This window comes from Macaca mulatta, chromosome 18 (genome assembly GCF_049350105.2).
Source record: "Macaca mulatta isolate MMU2019108-1 chromosome 18, T2T-MMU8v2.0, whole genome shotgun sequence".
In the NCBI taxonomy this organism is placed as follows: Eukaryota; Metazoa; Chordata; class Mammalia; order Primates; family Cercopithecidae; genus Macaca; species Macaca mulatta.
In genome coordinates, this window is record NC_133423.1 from 80,803,481 (window position 1) to 80,820,840 (window position 17,360).

The 17,360-nt window shown below is 45.1% G+C and overlaps 1 protein-coding gene across 5 annotated transcripts in view; it reads left to right on the forward strand.

The window, feature by feature from the left end:
• Positions 1-17,360, forward strand: part of RAB31 (RAB31, member RAS oncogene family) — a 151,208-nt gene that overhangs the window by 127,109 nt on the left and 6,739 nt on the right. For all 5 annotated transcript variants that reach the window (NM_001266436.1, XM_077974641.1, XM_077974643.1 and 2 more), the window contains 1 exon segment: positions 6,859-6,968. In NM_001266436.1, coding sequence (NP_001253365.1) covers positions 6,859-6,968 — 110 coding nt within the window.

A 17,360-nucleotide genomic window follows, 5' to 3' on the forward strand; every position in this document is an offset into this window, starting at 1 on the left:
CATCTGGGCCACCTGGGAACGACTCGGAGCCAAAACCCATGGCCAGGACGCCTGAGTATACTCAGGCAGAGGGGAGTGGAGGTGGAGCTCATCTCTCTCCAAAGGAACCTTCCCAGTAAACCTCCATAGGGAAAAGCATTCTTCTACCCTTAGCCTATGGGTTTGATTCGCTTCCCTCACAGGCAGGGCTTCAGGATTTCCTCTGGTATACCTGCCTTCCTTTCCCGCAGCCATCAGTGGAGGAGGACCACAGAGAATTTAACCAGCCCTGAAATTAGATCGAGGCAGCTGCCATGTTGCCAGGTTACTTCCACAAACAACAAAACAAGGACCCTTATTGGGTAGCACAGGCCTGTTGGAAATGCTGGAGCCCACAAGAATGTTGTTTCCTGATCCCCCTCCCCTGCTGAGAAGCCTCTGCGTGCCAGGGACCAGCTCAGGGCTCTTCCTGTGTCCAAGAGACGGGACAGGCCACTGCCTGGACCTCACTGGAATACAGGCTGGTTAACATCAGAGCCTGGGACTCGGCGGAGACTCCCTTTCTTGTTGTTTTCACCCTCGAAGCCTCCCTCCCAGCCCACTTGGAAGGCTGGGTGAGCCTCTAGTCCCAGGTCTTTTCCAGTTGACTGTCTCAGCACTCACCACCCTTCCCACTAAGTCCGCAGATCCCTCCACTACCCACTCCTCCTTTCTGCTGAAGGCGACTTGGGGTGATTTTTGTTATCTAGTCATTCAGCAGATGCTTACTGATTGCCTCCCAAGAGCCAGGTACTGTGAGGACCCCGGACATGAAAACAAAAGCCATCGTCCTGGTTCAAAGACATCCACAGCCTGTTTGGACAGAGAGACACTTCACAAGGGGATGGTATGACGATAGGGGTATGACAGGAAGAGGGGAAGAGCATCTAGCCTGGTGGAGGGGCTGCCAGGCTGAGCTCTCCAGGAGGCCGTGTGAGATGTTGCCACGTGTACAGGAGGAGCAGGTGCAAGAACTTGAAGTTCCACCACCAGCAGCCGATTTTAAATGGCTGTGGCTTCGGGGGTGAACGGGGGAAGAGTAAGACATGAAGCCTCATCCTGCTAAGGTGTTGGTTTGATTCTCCAGCAGCAATCAGAAGATGTTGGAGAATCCTATTCATAGGAATACTTGCTAGATTCTCAGTTTGAAGAGTCCCCACCATGGACACATGGATTGCGGGAGGCTAGAGGGCCAGGAAAGGCAACCGCGGGAGTCCCTGTGAGAAGCGAAGAGGGGGTGACTGCAGCAGAGGCAGCGGCTTGGCAGTGAGGCTGGAGGAAGGATAAGCAGGCTTTATCACAGAGCAGTGAGGGGCTCTAGAGGGGAAGCCATGTGGGGGAACTTGGTGGTTTCTGGCTTGGGAAGCAGCAGGTTTGCGAGAAGAGTGGCAGATTCGAGGGTGAGAGGTGGTTGGTCGGGCTTTGACAAGTTGTATTTGTGAAGTCCATTTGCCATGAGCAGCACTTAGCTAGTTCAAGGGGGAGGTGTGTCCAGACGTGGAAGAGAAAGGGTGGAGTCTGTGGCCCCCGAGCCTGTAACCACACAGCATGAACGTCAGGTCCCTGAGATGCTCTGCAGGACGGTGTCCACCATGGGAGGCAGTCACCCATCCTTCATCCTGACTCAGTGCTTTCATCCCCATCACTTGAACTTGATTGGTCCCCTTTGTGGCCCGGCAGCTGTTCCTGTGGTCTCCAGCTTTCCCACTTCTCCGGCCCTCCCCATCCGCAGTGGCTCAGGAGGGACTCCAGCTGGGCTCTGAATTCCACCCTCCATCCTGACCACTCAGCCTGCCCGGAGCTGGCCGCCGCTGCTGCTTTGGGATGGGGGTGGGCTTCAGATAGTCAGGGAGGAAACCCTGAGTAATGCTGGCATTGATGGGCCACGCAGACTGTGATCAGCTCTGGGAACGTCTGTGAAGGAGCAGCCAGGGGACGGGGCTGGCCTGGGGGAATCTGCATCCACACTTCCCGCCGTCGCGGTAATTCTCAGTGATTTCTGCATGTAGGTTGGTCTAGAAAGTCTAAAAATAGTCTTCACCGTCAAAACTAACTCTGCGTGTTTATACCTTGGCTTGGGTGAACTCGTTTCAGTTTACCTGTTTCAGCACCTAGCACGATGCCCAGCATATAGTAGACACTATACACTTGTTGAAAAAAAAAATGAACAAAAGTCACTAGATGCCGTACCCTCCCATCGTCGTAATGACGGGAGGCCTGTGGTGGCACCTTTCTGCCTCATGGGCCTGTGCAGTGGCCTCTCCTGAAGTGCACCTGGAGTTCTCAAATGTTCCTGGTTTTACATGTTTGCAAGGCATTCTGGGAAGTGAATTCTCACCTTCACAAAACTCTCCTCGCAGATTGTAGGCACACCGTTTGTAACGACAGCAATTTATCTGACGCTAACTGGATGTCCTACTATTCAGTTCAATTCAGGCTCTGACTACCTGGAGTCGGCGTAGACCCTGCGAGTTAAGAGCTCTGTCCTGCAAGACTGCCTCCCATTTCAGACTAGAGCTGCAAGTTTCCAGTATCCCCAAGTTACCTGCATTTCTGTGTAACAGACTACAAATTTGGGGTCTCCTATGACCTCCCCTCAAATTCAGTACTTCACTAGAATGGACTCACAGAACTCAGGAAAGCACTGTACTGTCAAAGGAAGGAATTACAACAAATTTATTCTTAAATATTCTTTAGAGACAGTATCTTGTTCTGTCACCCAGGCTAGAGTGCAGTGGTACAGTCATAGTTCACTGCAGCCCCACACTTGCCAGGCTCAAGCAGTCTTCCAGTAGCTCCTGAGTAGCTGAGTCTGTAAGCACACACCATCACACCTGGCTAATTTTTACTTTTTTGTAGAGATGGGGCCTTGCTATGCTGCTGAGACTGGTCATGAACTCCTGGTCTGCAGCGATGCTCCCGCCTTGACCGCCCAAAGTACTGGGATTACAGGCATGAGCCACTGTGCATGGCCCGAATTTAGTTTAAAGATCTCAATTGGCTTTATTCATGATTCTAGAATTGACAACGAATCATTCCATAAAATAGAATAAGTGTTCCCATGAGCTGAGCAGAGGGGGTTGGCTTTATAGACAGAGCAGAGCTGAAGAAAGCAGGAGCCAGGAACAGGAGCCTGCTAGTCATTTCAAAGATACTTTTCTTGGGGGACAGGCAGAGGGAAGGACGGGGAAACAGAACGATAGAAAAATATCAGATTAGTTAACATTTTATGTAAGGATTAAAGCCAAGGGAACTTCATTCCATGGCTACTGAAGATTTTAGGTGGCCTATTTGGGAAATTGGCTGTTACCTCTTGTGACTTCTCAGAAGGTCAGATAACCACTTAGTTTGGGTTTGGTGAAGGGGAACTTAAGCATGAGTGACTGTGTTTATTTTTAGTCTGGTCTCTTGGGGCCTAATGCAGGAGCTTAGTCCCAAGCAAAGGCCTCCTATAATATTAATTTGACATACAGTTCTGTTGTTGTGGACACAACACGGGAGTAGCTAAATGGGAGAGACAGCGAGGGCAAAGGGCGAGAGTGGGACAAGGAGCTTCCAGCCTCTCTGGGGTGCCACTCCCAGCAAACCAGTGTGCTCAGCAGCCCGGACCCTCTCAAGCCTTGTGTTCAATAGTTCCTATTGAGGCTTCATTACTTAGTCATGATTGATTAAATCTCCAGCCCGAGAGGCTGGGGTTGGGGCTGAAAGGTTCAACCGTCTTAACCATGTGGTTGATTCCTCCAGCAACAAGGCTCATCCTGAAGAGGCCACAGGACGGTCTAGGGCTATACCCTCTCAAACTCAGGCATGGTTGCAGGGGCTCTTCAAGAATACCAGAAGACACTCCTATCATGCAGGGAACTTCGAGGCTCTGGGGAGAACTGTGCCAGGAACCGGGGCAAAGACTGAGTCTGTATTTTTTATTATGGGAACATGTTTTGCCACTGAAGAGTGGTTGTTCCTTCCAATCTTAGTTCACATTAGAGGGACTTTCGCTGGCCGGATTCTTCCTGTAATCGCCTGTTCTTTAGAAGGACAGAGTGGGCCTCTGCCCCGCTCCGCCCCAACTCCGGTGCATATGACAGTTTGAAACATTTTGAGCCCCACATGTGTCTGTCAAGATGGAAATAACGGCCTGTGGCTTGTGGTGCCGGTGGGTGCTTGTGCCATTGGGGCCCAGTGGGAGTGAGGTGGACAGAGTCACGGGGTTGAGTTACGCCCTGTCTCACCTCTCATTAGGCATGTCACTTCTGCCTTCCGAAGATTTAATGAGACCCACCTCTATCATGGAAGGAGCCTGAGGGTATGCTTTTCTTACCTTTCTGTCTCCAGACCTATGTTTTAAACTGTGAAGGAATGAGCCTCTTGGCCATGGTCATCCTCAGGATGGAGATGTTGGGCTGTGGCACATGATACCTGTTCTCTTGTAAGCCTGGTGAACCTGTGCCGCTCCTCCTTGTCCTGCAGTTGGCTTGATTAGAGGGGCTGAGGAAGCACTTCACCTGTGAATGTGATTTCCTCTCACCTGCGGGCCCAGAGACATCCTTGCTTGCCAGGTGCTCCTCACCCCACCCCCAGTAGGGTAGCAGGTGACATCTCCCCCTGCACCCCATTGTGGGCAGAGATGAGCCCCACCCTTTTTCTGTGCTTTGATAAAGACTTCAGGAAGAGGCTGGGCGCGGTGGCGCACGCCTGTAATCCCAGCACTTTGGGAGGCTGAGGCAGGTGGATTACTTGAGGCCAAGAGTTCAAGACCAGACTGGGCAACGTGGTGAAACCTGTCTTTACCAAAAAATACAAAAATCAGCCAAGCGTGGTGGCACACACCTATAATCCTAGCTACTCGGGAGACTGAGGCACGAGAATTGCTTGAACCCGGGAGGCAGAGGTTGCAGTGAGCCGAGATCGTGCCACTGCACTCCAGCCTGGGCAACAGAGCAAGACACTGTCTTTGAAAAGCAAACAAACAAAAAAAGACTTCAGGAGGGAGTAGAAAACAGATATCATGCCAAACTGCACAGAGAAAAGCACTTTTCTGGAATCTTTCAAATATAAACGTTCTGCTGCCAGAAAAACTCAAGTGTAATCCCTGTGACAGGCGTGGGTCTTGTCTGTCACAAACGAGAGAGTGAATGTCGGGGTGTACGTTTCCCTGCAGTTTGGAAGCACAGGTACCCACTGACTTGGCTCCAGGGACATATTTCCTTTGGCTGAGAGGCTGGGGCCATCGTCTTTAACATGGTAGACCCTAGTTAGGCGCTCTTCCAGCTAGGACTGAAGGGTCCTCCCTGCATGTGATTTGAGTCCCATAGGAATTTGAATGCCAGAGTAGAATTTCCTTGGTAACTTTAAACCTCTTGAAGCCATTTACAGGCTCTGAGGTGGGTGGAGGAAGGGGCGGGGAGGTAGGCTCTGTCCCATCACTCCCTGTCCCTGTTTTGATTTTGTGTCTGCCTTCTTCTCTTTTCCAATAGCAATTCTTCTGGTTGAGGATTGTGTTACCTCTTGCCTGCAATATTAGAGGAGCTTCCAGATTCTTCTCCTCACCTCCATCCATTCTGTGCACCATTTTTTCCTAGACTGTGGAGCTGACGCTGTCACTTCCTGTCCTTCAGTGGCCTCTGGGTGTAGACAGACATGGTGTGCCTACCTCTCTCAGCTCCACCCACTCTGACATTCTCTCCATTCAGGCCCATGTCATTCATTTGCACATCCACCATAACACCCCCAGCAGTGCTGGGTGCAGAATCAACTTTTAATAATCTTCAGGAATGTGTGCACTCTCCTGACTCTGGGCCTCTGCTCAGGCTGTCCCATCCCAAATTCTTACCTGCATTTGCCTAGCCTTCATGGCCACACTTAAGGTGACCACCTCTGGGCGTCTTTCTGGGCTTCATTGAACAGAACACATCACTTTCTCCCCCTCTGCTCCTGAAGCACTTTATGTCGTAGTGTTGTGGATGAGAGTGCCCCCAAATGAACCCTGTTTGTCCATGCTCTAAAGCACAGGTGCCAGAAGGCAGGACCTGTGGTTTCCCTGGCCCCTGGGAGAGGGACTGGCATGCAGCAGCTGCTGGAGAATAGGAACTGCGTCTTTTTTATCTTTGAATCCACCACAGCATTTTCACATTGCAAAGAGGTCAATAGATTTTTTTAGGCTGGTATGGCCGTGGACCCCATCCAAGTACTAGCCAGGCCTGACCCTGCCTAGCTTCCAAGATCAGACAAAATCGGGTGTGTTCAGGGTGAGATTTTTTTTTTAATTGTTCATTTAAATAGAGTTCATGCCCTAAAACCTTTGTGAGAACATCCTTTTACAGATGAAAGTCCAGATATGCCATCCTGTATTGTAGCCATGGTGGGTATAACCATGCTTGTTTCCAAACTGTCACAGCACATTGCATATTTTCTCTGATTTGTGAAAGATAATATGTAAAAAGTTTCACAAAAGCATGTGTGCACAAATGTACTAACAGTGGTGTTGGTGTTTTTTAATATTGAGTCACGTAATGGGAAAAAAGTTGAAATGAGCCGTAGCTCTGAAAGTTGAAATGTGTACTGCCATATTCATCATGGTTTTCCTTGCTGTTCTGGAATTCTTCTGTGGGAGCAGGAACACTGTTTTATATATGCATATCTTCTCTTCATGGATACCAGAGACTGGGTTTTAAACTTTAAAAAGTCTCACTAATACTAGGCATCCATTCTTGCTGAGTGATTGAGTTATTATTCTATAAGAAGATAAAGGAGCTGTTGCCACACAAGCTGTTTGGTCTTTTGGGTGATTTGTATTTTACAGACGAGCATTCATTTCCTGTCTGTCTTTGACCTCTTTTCCAGGGAGGTTCCCCTGAAGGATGCTAAGGAATACGCTGAATCCATAGGTGCCATCGTGGTTGAGACAAGTGCAAAAAATGCTATTAATATCGAAGAGCTCTTTCAAGGAATCAGTAAGTACCTGAAATTGGTTTTTCAGTCCAATTGCATTTTTATGCTTCTGGGAGTCAAAGGATAACATTTTAGATCTCTGAAGTAGGACATTTCCTCTGTGTGAATTTATCGGATGCCATGGATACAAAATCTACAGCTGTGCAGTTGTTAACACCCACTTCTCTTATCCTCTCGATTCTAGAGTTCTACAATTCTGTACTCGAAGCTGTTCACTCTGAGTTCTGTAAATTAAAATGAAATAATCCTGTTGCAAAAATAATATTTATTTTAATTGAAAATTATGCATTCTATAGCATTTTATGTTAGTATATTGAGGGTAGGAGAGTTAAAATAGACAAGGTATAGAATTCAAAGTCACCCGTTAGATGGGATGACTTTAGGCAAACTGAGGGAACGTTCCAGTAATTTTTTTTGCCGGATAAACTCCTACAAAAAGTAATGTCTCCATTGTGTGTGACCCGAAATTGGGAACTGGGCGCAGGGTTGGTGTGTACAGGTACCGCGTGTGTCTGGTGAGCTAATTATGGAGGTTGATAGCCTCCATCCTGGTCCCAGTGCTGGGTCCTGTGACGCTTACGGTATGCGGGCTCCCGGGGAATCACCTTATCAGCCAGAGCTGGTTCCCAGTTAATGGCCCTGCCAGCATATCTATCTGCAGCTGCGAGGCTTCCAGCTCCACAGATTTAACCTTCATAGGTTCTCTGGTTGTGTCATTCTGTTCCGGATTCTGCCAGAGAAGTCCCTGCTGACTTCCCAGACTTTCCCGTCTGGGAAAACTGCTCTGAGACACCCTCGGGAAAGGTCGACCGGAGCATTATCAGGGACGTTGGGAGAAGTACAGGTGTTTGATGAAATGCTGGCCCTGAAGTTCCTGGAATATCCACCTTAGGAGGAGTTGAACCCCAAAACAGCAATTGTCCTCAAATATCTTAGCTCCAGACAACTCCAGAAGGGAGACTGATGGTTCGATCTCTCTCCTGCCTAAGGTCGTTTTTGTCAGAGCTCTCAAAGTCAGAGAAGCCGTGGCTTCCAGAACAGTTTTGATTTCCGTTTAGCTGGTTCGAGTGCCTTACTTGAGACTCCAGGAACCCACAGGAGGGAGTCCTGTTTGTGTTGGTTTGATGGAGAATTCACTGCGGATGAGGAATTCTGACCTGCCTTACCTACACTATGCAGAGATATGCAAAAGAAATGTGCAAAAGAATGGCCCGGAGCCTCCCCTCCCCGGCCGCTGGCCCTTCCCTTCACTGGGGTCCTCACCCCCTTCCCTTCTTACCACCTTCCCTTTCTTTCCTGCTATGATTTCATACTCCCAACAGAATAGTTTCAGACTCCTTGCTCTGAATGGCTGAACTCTAGCAGGCTGGGGCTGGAATTTCATGTGGGAAACCCCACGCCCCCACACTCCTCTCCCTTCTCCATCGTGGGCAGCGGATACAGATGCTCTCTGGAGTTCTGTCACTCTGGGTGACATCTAAGTTTGGACTCGAACACATTACATTAGCCTCACATTTCCTCAGATTAAACTCATTCTCTTCTGGAGGTGTTAGGCTTTTCTGCTATGTTCAGCTATGAAACATTTTGTTTTTCATGGTGGTTTTAACGAATGACGCTAGATAGCTCCTGAGGACGATTGCCTTAGCACCTTCCATCCTTACAGCCCCGCGTATTCCTCAGAGCCCCCTCCTCCTCCCTAGCTCCCTGGCCTTGGAAGTCCCCCAGCACAGAGAGCAGTGGTCAGCCAGGGGAGCCTGGTGCCTTCTGTGACCTGAACTTCAGCTTGAGGTCTCTGCACCAGCTGGGAGACTCTCTGAAGTTTATGAAAGTCATTATTAAAATTTTAAAAAATCAAATAAGGACCCGAAAGAGAGGAAGCCTGAACAGGAAGTACTATACTAATATCATTTTTTTTTTTTTTTCTAAGACAGAGTCTTTCTCTGTTGCTCAGGCTGGAGTGCAGTGGTACAATCATAGCTCACTGCACCCTCTACCTCCTGGGCTCAAGCAATCCTCCCACCTCAGCCACCTGGGTAGCTGGGACTACAGGTGTACACCACCACACCCAGCTAAATTTTGGGATTTTTAGTAGAGTCAAGGTCTCGCCATGTTGCCTAGGCCAGTCTCATACTCCTGAGCTCAAGCAATCTTCCCCCATCGGCCTCCCAAAGTGCCAGGATTACAGGTGTGAGCCACCACACATGGCTTGTAGTAATAACTTAAAAGATATTTATCCAGTATAAATCCCTTCCTGTTTGTGACAGGGACTTTGAACAGTTTAATTCCTCAGATCCTGGTGGTCTACTTTATGAAAAAACAAGTGCTTTGCTTAAACATGGGTAATTATGGTTTCAAAGTAATTAATTCCTGTATAAACCATCAAATACCCACATCACCTGATCTTTCATGTCACCTAAACAATTGTTTGTTTCTGTTTCATTATACTTTGGTTGTAATTGCCTTAACAAAGAAAGCTTGTAAGTAAACAGTCATGGCAAAACCTCAGTCTGTCCATCTGTCTGGCTATCCATCTGTCTGTCTGTCTATCCGTCTATCTATCTGTCTGTTTATCCATCTGTCCATCCATCCATCTGTCTGTTCATCTGTCCATTTGTCTATCTGTCCATCTGCCTGTCTGTCTCTGTCCTTCTGTCCATCTGTGTGTATATCCATCTCTCTAGCTGTCCATCTGTCTATCCATCTGTCTATTCATCTGTCCATCTGTCTATCTGTTCATCTGTCTATCTGTCCACCCATCTGTCCATCTGTCCGCCTGTCTATCTGCATGTGTAAGTACTGGTGCCCATCTTTTGCCTCTTTTCTCCTTCAGGTGAATTTCTTCAGAATGGGATTCTGTAGCCTAATTGCAGGTTAATTTAAAACACACTTCCAAGTGCACCTAAATATATTGCAACAGACTTTTCATTTATTTTTCTTTTCCCTGTTCCTACTTATATTACATGTGCTCCTCCCTGAGCTTAAAATAGAACTACATATTGCTGACACCTAGGCTCCCCAAAGCAATGTTCCATAGTCAGCTATGCCTGGAGAAAAGATGCAATACAAAGTTCAGGAGCTGTGAAAATAAAAGCCCTTTAAAAAGGTGTGCTTAGACAAAATTAGTTCACACTGACTGGAATGAAGAGATGAATGTTTCTCTTTTGCATTCCCATAGTGTTCATAAATCAGAAATGAGACAACTGTGTTTTCTGAACATTGGCAAATACAGTGTCTAACTGGAGACTGCTTACAAAAATATGTTATCTTTGTAAAGACTGAAGCTACCCTGCAAAGGATTTAGGTGCTGCTCTGTTTGGGGTGATCTGTGCACAGTTTGTCCTCCTCATATATATTGTCGTCTGATTGGTATTCCTCCAGGCACCCTTTTCTAAATCACAGTTTTAGACCTACTGTATCTGCCTGCATGTGCTAATTCTCTTCCAGGCATTTCTACCCAGGGTTTGTTTATTTTTCTTCCTTGGGCTCTTACACCCAAGGAAGAAAAGTAAAAACTTGAGGTTACTTTTGGTGTGTTCTGTCATTTTGACACTTACACATATTCTATCTTTAAATGATATTCCAAGCGTTTAGGTGTTCTAGGGAGATCGCAAGTTCTTTGGGAGCTTGTCTTTTGTATTCCCCATAAAGCTGAGACTAGTAAATGGAATGGTGCTAAATTCGGGGTTTCGAATTTGGATCTCCGTCCTCATCTCATGATATAAAGTGAAATGTAATCACTTTTCTCTGGGAATTTAAGGTTGAAGAACAGCAGATTAGACCAGCCTACTTACTCTTGATTCGTTTATTCACAAATAGATACTGTGCTCTTTTATGGGTAGGTGCCATGCTAGACCCTGGGGACGGCAAGGTGACAAAGCACAGTGACAGCGGAGGGGGGAGACAGCTGCGGGTACAGTCAGATCGGTGTCTGGTGACTCTTGGTAATCAGTGCTGCACAGCGAAGGAGCGGACTGTGAGAGGTTACTATGGGGCGAGGGAGTGGCTTTAGATTGGGTGGGGAAGGCCTCCCCGAGGAAATGATTTAAGCTGGACTGAAAAACAAGAAAAGGCCAGTGGGCAAAGAGCTATCGGGCAGAGCAAACTGCAGGAGCCAAGTCGAGGCAGGAAATGGCAGGAAGCAGCCTGGTGCTTTTAAGGAAGAGCAAGGCGTGCAGTGGGAAGCTGTGGTGAGAGACTCAGAAGGGCCTTGCCATGGGGGTAAGGGTGATCTTCTGAAACAATTGGAAGCCCCTCAAGCTTTTTTTTTTTTTTTTTTTTTTTTGAGACAGAGTCTCGCTCTGTCGCCCAGGCTGGAGTGCAGTGGTGTGATCTCCGCTCACTGCAACCTCCGCCTCCCGGGTTCACGCCATTCTCCTGCCTCAGCCTCCGGAGTAGCTGGGACTACAGGCGCCCGCCACCTCGCCCGGCTAATTTTTTTTTTTGTATTTTTAGTAGAGACGGGATTTCACCGTGTTAGCCAGGATGGTCTCAATCTCTTGACCTCGTGATCCCCTTGCCTCGGCCTCCCAAAGTGCTGGGATTACAGGCGTGAGCCACCGCGCCCGGCCAAGCCCCTCAAGCTTTGAAAGCAGTAGTGCAGAGTGTCCAATTTACATTTACAAAAAAAGATCACACTTAGAAGGAGGAAGGTCTCTGCCTGTGTCAATCAGTTGGCATGCGATTGTAGTAATCCAGGAGAGAAGTGGCTTGGATGGGGGTGGAGGAAGTGGAGCTGGATTTCAGAAATCTTCTGGAAGAAGAACCAGTAACACTGGAAGCAGATGGGGAATGAGGAAGACGGCATTACCAAGAATCATCCCCGGGTTCTGTTTCCCGGAATGAGGAGGATTGGCATAGGAACAAGTGCTCTGAGCTGGATTTGGTTATGAGCCTAGCATATAGGATTCTGGATTGTGGGGAACCCAAGTTTTGGTTTGTAGATCATTATTATTTTTTTATTTTTAGAGATGAGGTCACGCTGTATTGTCCAGGCTGATCTTGAACTCCTGGGCTCAAGTGATCCTCCCGCCTTGGCCTCCCAAAGTGTTGGGATTACAGGTGTGCGCCACCATGCCCATCTGGTTTGTGGATTTTAATTACTCTACTCAAATATCTTTTTAAAAGTATTTTAACTTTTCCTGAGGGCAAAGAGAGGTGGAGCTGCAGTCTCAGCAGAAAAATGTCTGGATTGAGGTGGGACCCAGCAAAATAGCTATGCTTTTGCTCTAGTTAATTTAAATATTGACTATGGCAGAGAAAGCAGGACTTTCTCCTGAAAATGATACTTGGAGACACTAGAGACATTAGACTAGGTTTTATATTTGTTGTTAGTTTGAGAGCAAAGTGAGAAACATTTGTTTTACTAAGGTGAATATATGGGCATGGTGGTGTGTGCCTATAGTCCCAGATACTCTGGAGACTGAGGCAGGAGGATCCTTTGGGTCCAGGAGTTTGAGGCTGCAGTGAGCTATGGTTGCGTCACTGCCCTCCAGCCTAGGCAACAGAACGAGATCCTATCTCTAAAACAAATAAAAAAGGTAAATATATTTAGAGGCACAAGCGTATTGGCTTGGAAAATTGGAATAGGGTGTTAATATGAAAGACAACAAGTTAAGACTTGTGGGTAGTAATCATGTCTTGTTCTGGAATCATTTGTTCACAGAGTGTTGTGCTATAGGCACCTTTGGTTAATAGCAGGTTTAAAAAATTTTAAAGCAAAGCAAAAGGTTTGCAGATTTTATAATAGTACAGCAAGCTGTCAGTGAAGGTAAGTTTAGCAGTTAAGGAACAAGGAAATGACAAAGACAAAGTTTGTCCACTTTCTTACCCCCAAAAACATTAATTGACCAAATGCAATCCACTTAAGAAAGTGGACAAACTTTCTTACCCCAAAAACGTTAAGTCAGTGAATGTGAAATAATGTCATTTCAGCATATGGGCAAGTTGGGTCTTCAAAAGGCCTGTCTTTTATTCCAGCAATTCTAAAGAAGAAATTGGTCAGGTGTGCAAACATAATAACAAGATTTAACATGTATGGAGCTCTGATTCTGTGCTTTTGTTGCCATTGCTGAAATATATACTAGCTCATTAATGCACCCTTGATCCTATGGAGTAGGCACTGTTATAATCCCTATTTTACAGATGAGGAGATTGAGGCCTGGAGAGGCTTGTAACTTTCCCCAGGACACACAGCTAATAAGTGAGAGACAGGCAGGCAGGCTCCGGGGCACATGCTCTTAGCTTGTCTATATCGTGTCTCATTGCACAGCCTGGTTTATTGTAACATTATTCATGATAACAGAAAACAGGAAATCACTGAACTGTCCAAAAGTTAGGAAATAGTTTTTAAGAAATCATGGTACACCGATATAAACGGGTAATTCAAAAGGATGACATAAATCTTTGCTGACATAAAAAGATAAATCGTGGAATGTGAAATGGAAGTTACAGAGCAGTTCATATAATATCCTGATTTCATGTATTTCATATTTCATATTTCATAATATATTTTAGTATATTTCATATATTTCATAATATATTTCAATATATCATATATAATGATAAATAATATATTATTCCAAGAATATATCCTTCTTGGAAGGATACATATCAAAATGTTAACAGTGGTTGTTTCATGGTGGTCAGATACCAGGGAACTTAAAAAACACTTTATTATGTAAAATTTCAAACATATACACAAGTACACTGAATGATATAGTGAGCCATTGTTTACTCAGAACGAAACTTGTGTCATCTCTATCCCATCCTGTGCTCACCACCTGTATTATTTTGAAGAGAATCTCAGACATCTAATTTAATCTGTAAATATTTTGTCCATAGTTTTCTTAAACAATGACAACTATGTTATCATATGAATAACCAGAATACTGTTATATTAATTGCTATCACAAATAAACAGTCGGTGGTCAAATTTCCAAAAAGTTCATAGTTGTCATAAATGGTTTCTTTGTTTGCATGTTACCATTTGTTTACATCAGAATGGAAATAATCTCCACATGCTGGGATTAGTTGGTGTGTCTTTTAGGCCTCTCTTAAGCAATAGCTTTCCATTGCATCTTTCTTTTTTCCCCATGTGCAATTTGTTTATCCAAGAAATTAGATCAGTTTTCCTGCAGAGTTTAAGACAGTATGGATTTTGCTGAGTTCCTTTTTTTTTTTCCTAAGTAGTATTCCGTTGCATGCATAAACCACAATTTGTTAATCTATTCACCTAATAATTGGATTGTTTCCAGTTTTGGGTGATAACCAGTAAGGGTGCTATAAGCATTCATGTACAAGTCTTTGTGTACGTAAATATCAAGGAATGGAATGGCTGGCTTATCTGGTAGGTGTGTGTTTAACTTTCTAAGATTAGAATGCCAAACTGTCTTCCAAGTGGTTTCACTACAATATATTAACACCACCAAGGTGTGGGAGTTCCAGTTGCTCCAAGTCCTTGTCAACACTTGGTACTGTCTGTTTGTAAAATGTTAACCATTCAAAAGGAAGTATAGTGGTATCTCATTGTGATTTTTGTTTGCATTTTCCTAATGACTAGTAATGTTGAGTGTCTTTTCATGAGCTTGTTTTCAATTTGTATAACTTGGTGAAGAGCCTGTTCAAATTTTAACCATTTTATATTGGGTTGTTTGTCTTCTTATTGTTGAGTTCTAAAGATTACTTATGTATTTTGGATACATATTTTTTATCAGATATTTGTTTTTCAATTATTTTCTCCCAGGCTGTGGCTTGTCTTCATTTTCTTGACAGTGTTGTTTGGAGAAAAGAGGTTTTTAATTATTGATGAAGTATAGTTTGTCAGATTTTTCCCTCTTGATTTGTGCTTTTTGTGTCTTATAGTTTCTAAATGTTAAAATAACAAAATTAAAGGGATACATCCATATAATGGAATATTATAAGGGATAAAAAGAAAATGAGCTATCAAACCATAAAAAATGTGGAAGAACCTTAAATGTGTATTGCTGAGTGAAAGGAGCCAATCTGAAAAGGCTACACACTGTATGATTCCAACTACATGACACTCTGCCAACTACATGACACTCTGGAGGAGACAAAATTGTGGAGTCAATGAAAAGATCAGTGGTTACTGTAGGTTATTGGGGGAGGGATGAATTGGTGGGTCACAGGATTTTTAGGGCAGTGAAACTGTTCTGTCTGATACTATAATGGAGGATACATACTATTATACGTTTATCAAAACCCATAAAACATACAGTGCCAAAAGTGAACCCTCCTGTGAACTATAGACTTTCCTTATTAGTAATGTCTTCAGCAAATATTGGTTCATCAGTTGTTACAAATGTTCCACTAAAGCAAGATGTTAAAAATGGGAGAAATTGGAGATGAGGAGAGGAAGGTATATGCCAACTCTCTATTTTTCACTCAATTTTTTCCCGTAAACCAAAAACTGCTTAAAAAATAAATAAAGTCTTATCAATTAAAAAAAAGAAAGGGAAAGGTGCCTTTGAGTGGTAGGGAAGCCTAATGATTTTTTTTAAGGTTTTCTTTTTTTTTTTTTAACTTTAAGTTCCGGGATACATGTGCAGAACATGCAAGTTTGTTACATAGGTATACATATGCCATGGTGGTTTGCTGCACCTATCAATCCGTCATCTAGGTTTTAAGCCCTGCATGCATTAGGTATTAGTCCTAATGCTCTCCCTCCCCTCGCACCCCATCCCCTGACAGGTCCTGGTGTGTGATGTTCCCCTCCCTGTGTCCATGTGTTCTCATTGTTTAACTCCCACTTATGAGTGAGAACACTTGGTGTTTGGTTTTCTGTTCCTGTGTTAGTTTGCTGAGATGATTTTAAAGTAGCTTATATCCCTCTGTGTTGGACACCTCGGCATTTTGGACCAATTGTGACCTCCCTGATTTCCCTCGTGTAGGTGCATCACCACTTCTTTACCTCCCTAGACTTTTAACTTCAGATTTTTTGGTCTTTGTCTCGACTCTCCCGCCTCTAGGCAGTTGTCACCTCCTGCCAAGCATCTTCCACAGTTTCCCTTTCCATCTGTGCTCCCTGTTTCCCCATGGTACATTTAAGGCTCACTTAATCCCTGACCTGGGCTTTCCAGGCCTTCTGACCCAATGAGCTTCTCACCTGAGAATCCATTCCAGTCCTATATAACATGTAGCATGTTCCTCTTTATCCTAATATTCAGGGCCTTCTAGTAATCCTAATATTGTCTTCTTTGTGACAGCAAAAGGACAGTGATAGGGAATAACTTCAAGTAGCATGTGTGTGTCCCCCAGTTCTGCGTTCTTAGGACGATGTTCCATGATCGTGAGTCATTGCTGCGTTCCAGAGACCGCCTCTCTACATGGCTGGAGGCTAGAGGTCATTATCAGGAGTGAATACTGCCAAGTCCTAGCAAACTTGGTCAAGTTACTCATCTGGATGATTCAGAAAATCAGATCAAGAAATAGATGTTACACAGCAACTGCCAGCATTGCTAACACCAAACAAAAGATAGCCAAGCCTAGTAAATACTGGAACTGGAATGAAAGGAGAGAAGAACTACATACAGTGGAATTGTTAGGGGGGAATCAGCGCTCCCTGGTCTACTACACAGGGAAAGGGAACAGCCCCAGCTAAGCTTGCTGTTTTATTTTTGTTGTGTGTAAATGCATTACAGACCAGTTCAGAGCCAGGATAAAACTTACAGGCTAGGAATTTGTTTTCACATACTGTGTTCCTGTGGAATCATTTCTAAAACCTGCTTTTCCTCTAGGCTGTCAACTTTCAGGAAAACTGAACTTTAAAAAAAAAAGTCCTTTAAACTTCTCCTAGACAGCATCTTACAAAATCCAGACCCTATTAAAATAAACACTCTGGCCTCAACTTTATGCTCAAGGACAACTTGTTCTGGAGGCTGAGTACTTAGAGCACATTTTGTAAGAGTGGAAACCTACAGGCGAGGCTCAGAGCCTTTTCAGATGTTTGTGTATATATTTTTGTCCTGCTGTATGCCCGTGTAAATAATACTGATTCAACAGTGTTCCAAGGTGATCACCTTGGTACAGAATGCCGTGGCCATTTTCCAAAACCATGTCTTTGTGTAAGTGCCTTGAACCTTCCGGTAAGTTCTGAATCCCTTAGGCCCTAAGATCGGGATTTGCGTTCGGGGTTTGCGCGCTGGTTTCACGTTCTGGTTTCCTGGTGCAGGCTCCCTTCTCCTTTTAAAGGTGCCGGCCTCATTGTTAGGATCTGGCTTCCCTCTGTCTCTGTGTGGAAGCATTTCCTTCTCCCTGTGTTTGAGGTTGGCATGTGTGTGACTCATCGCAGGCTGGGAGTTTTGTAGATGAGCAGCGTGGGTCTGGGTCCACTGACTGAACCCTGAGAATCGACGGTGACCATGAATCACACAGCA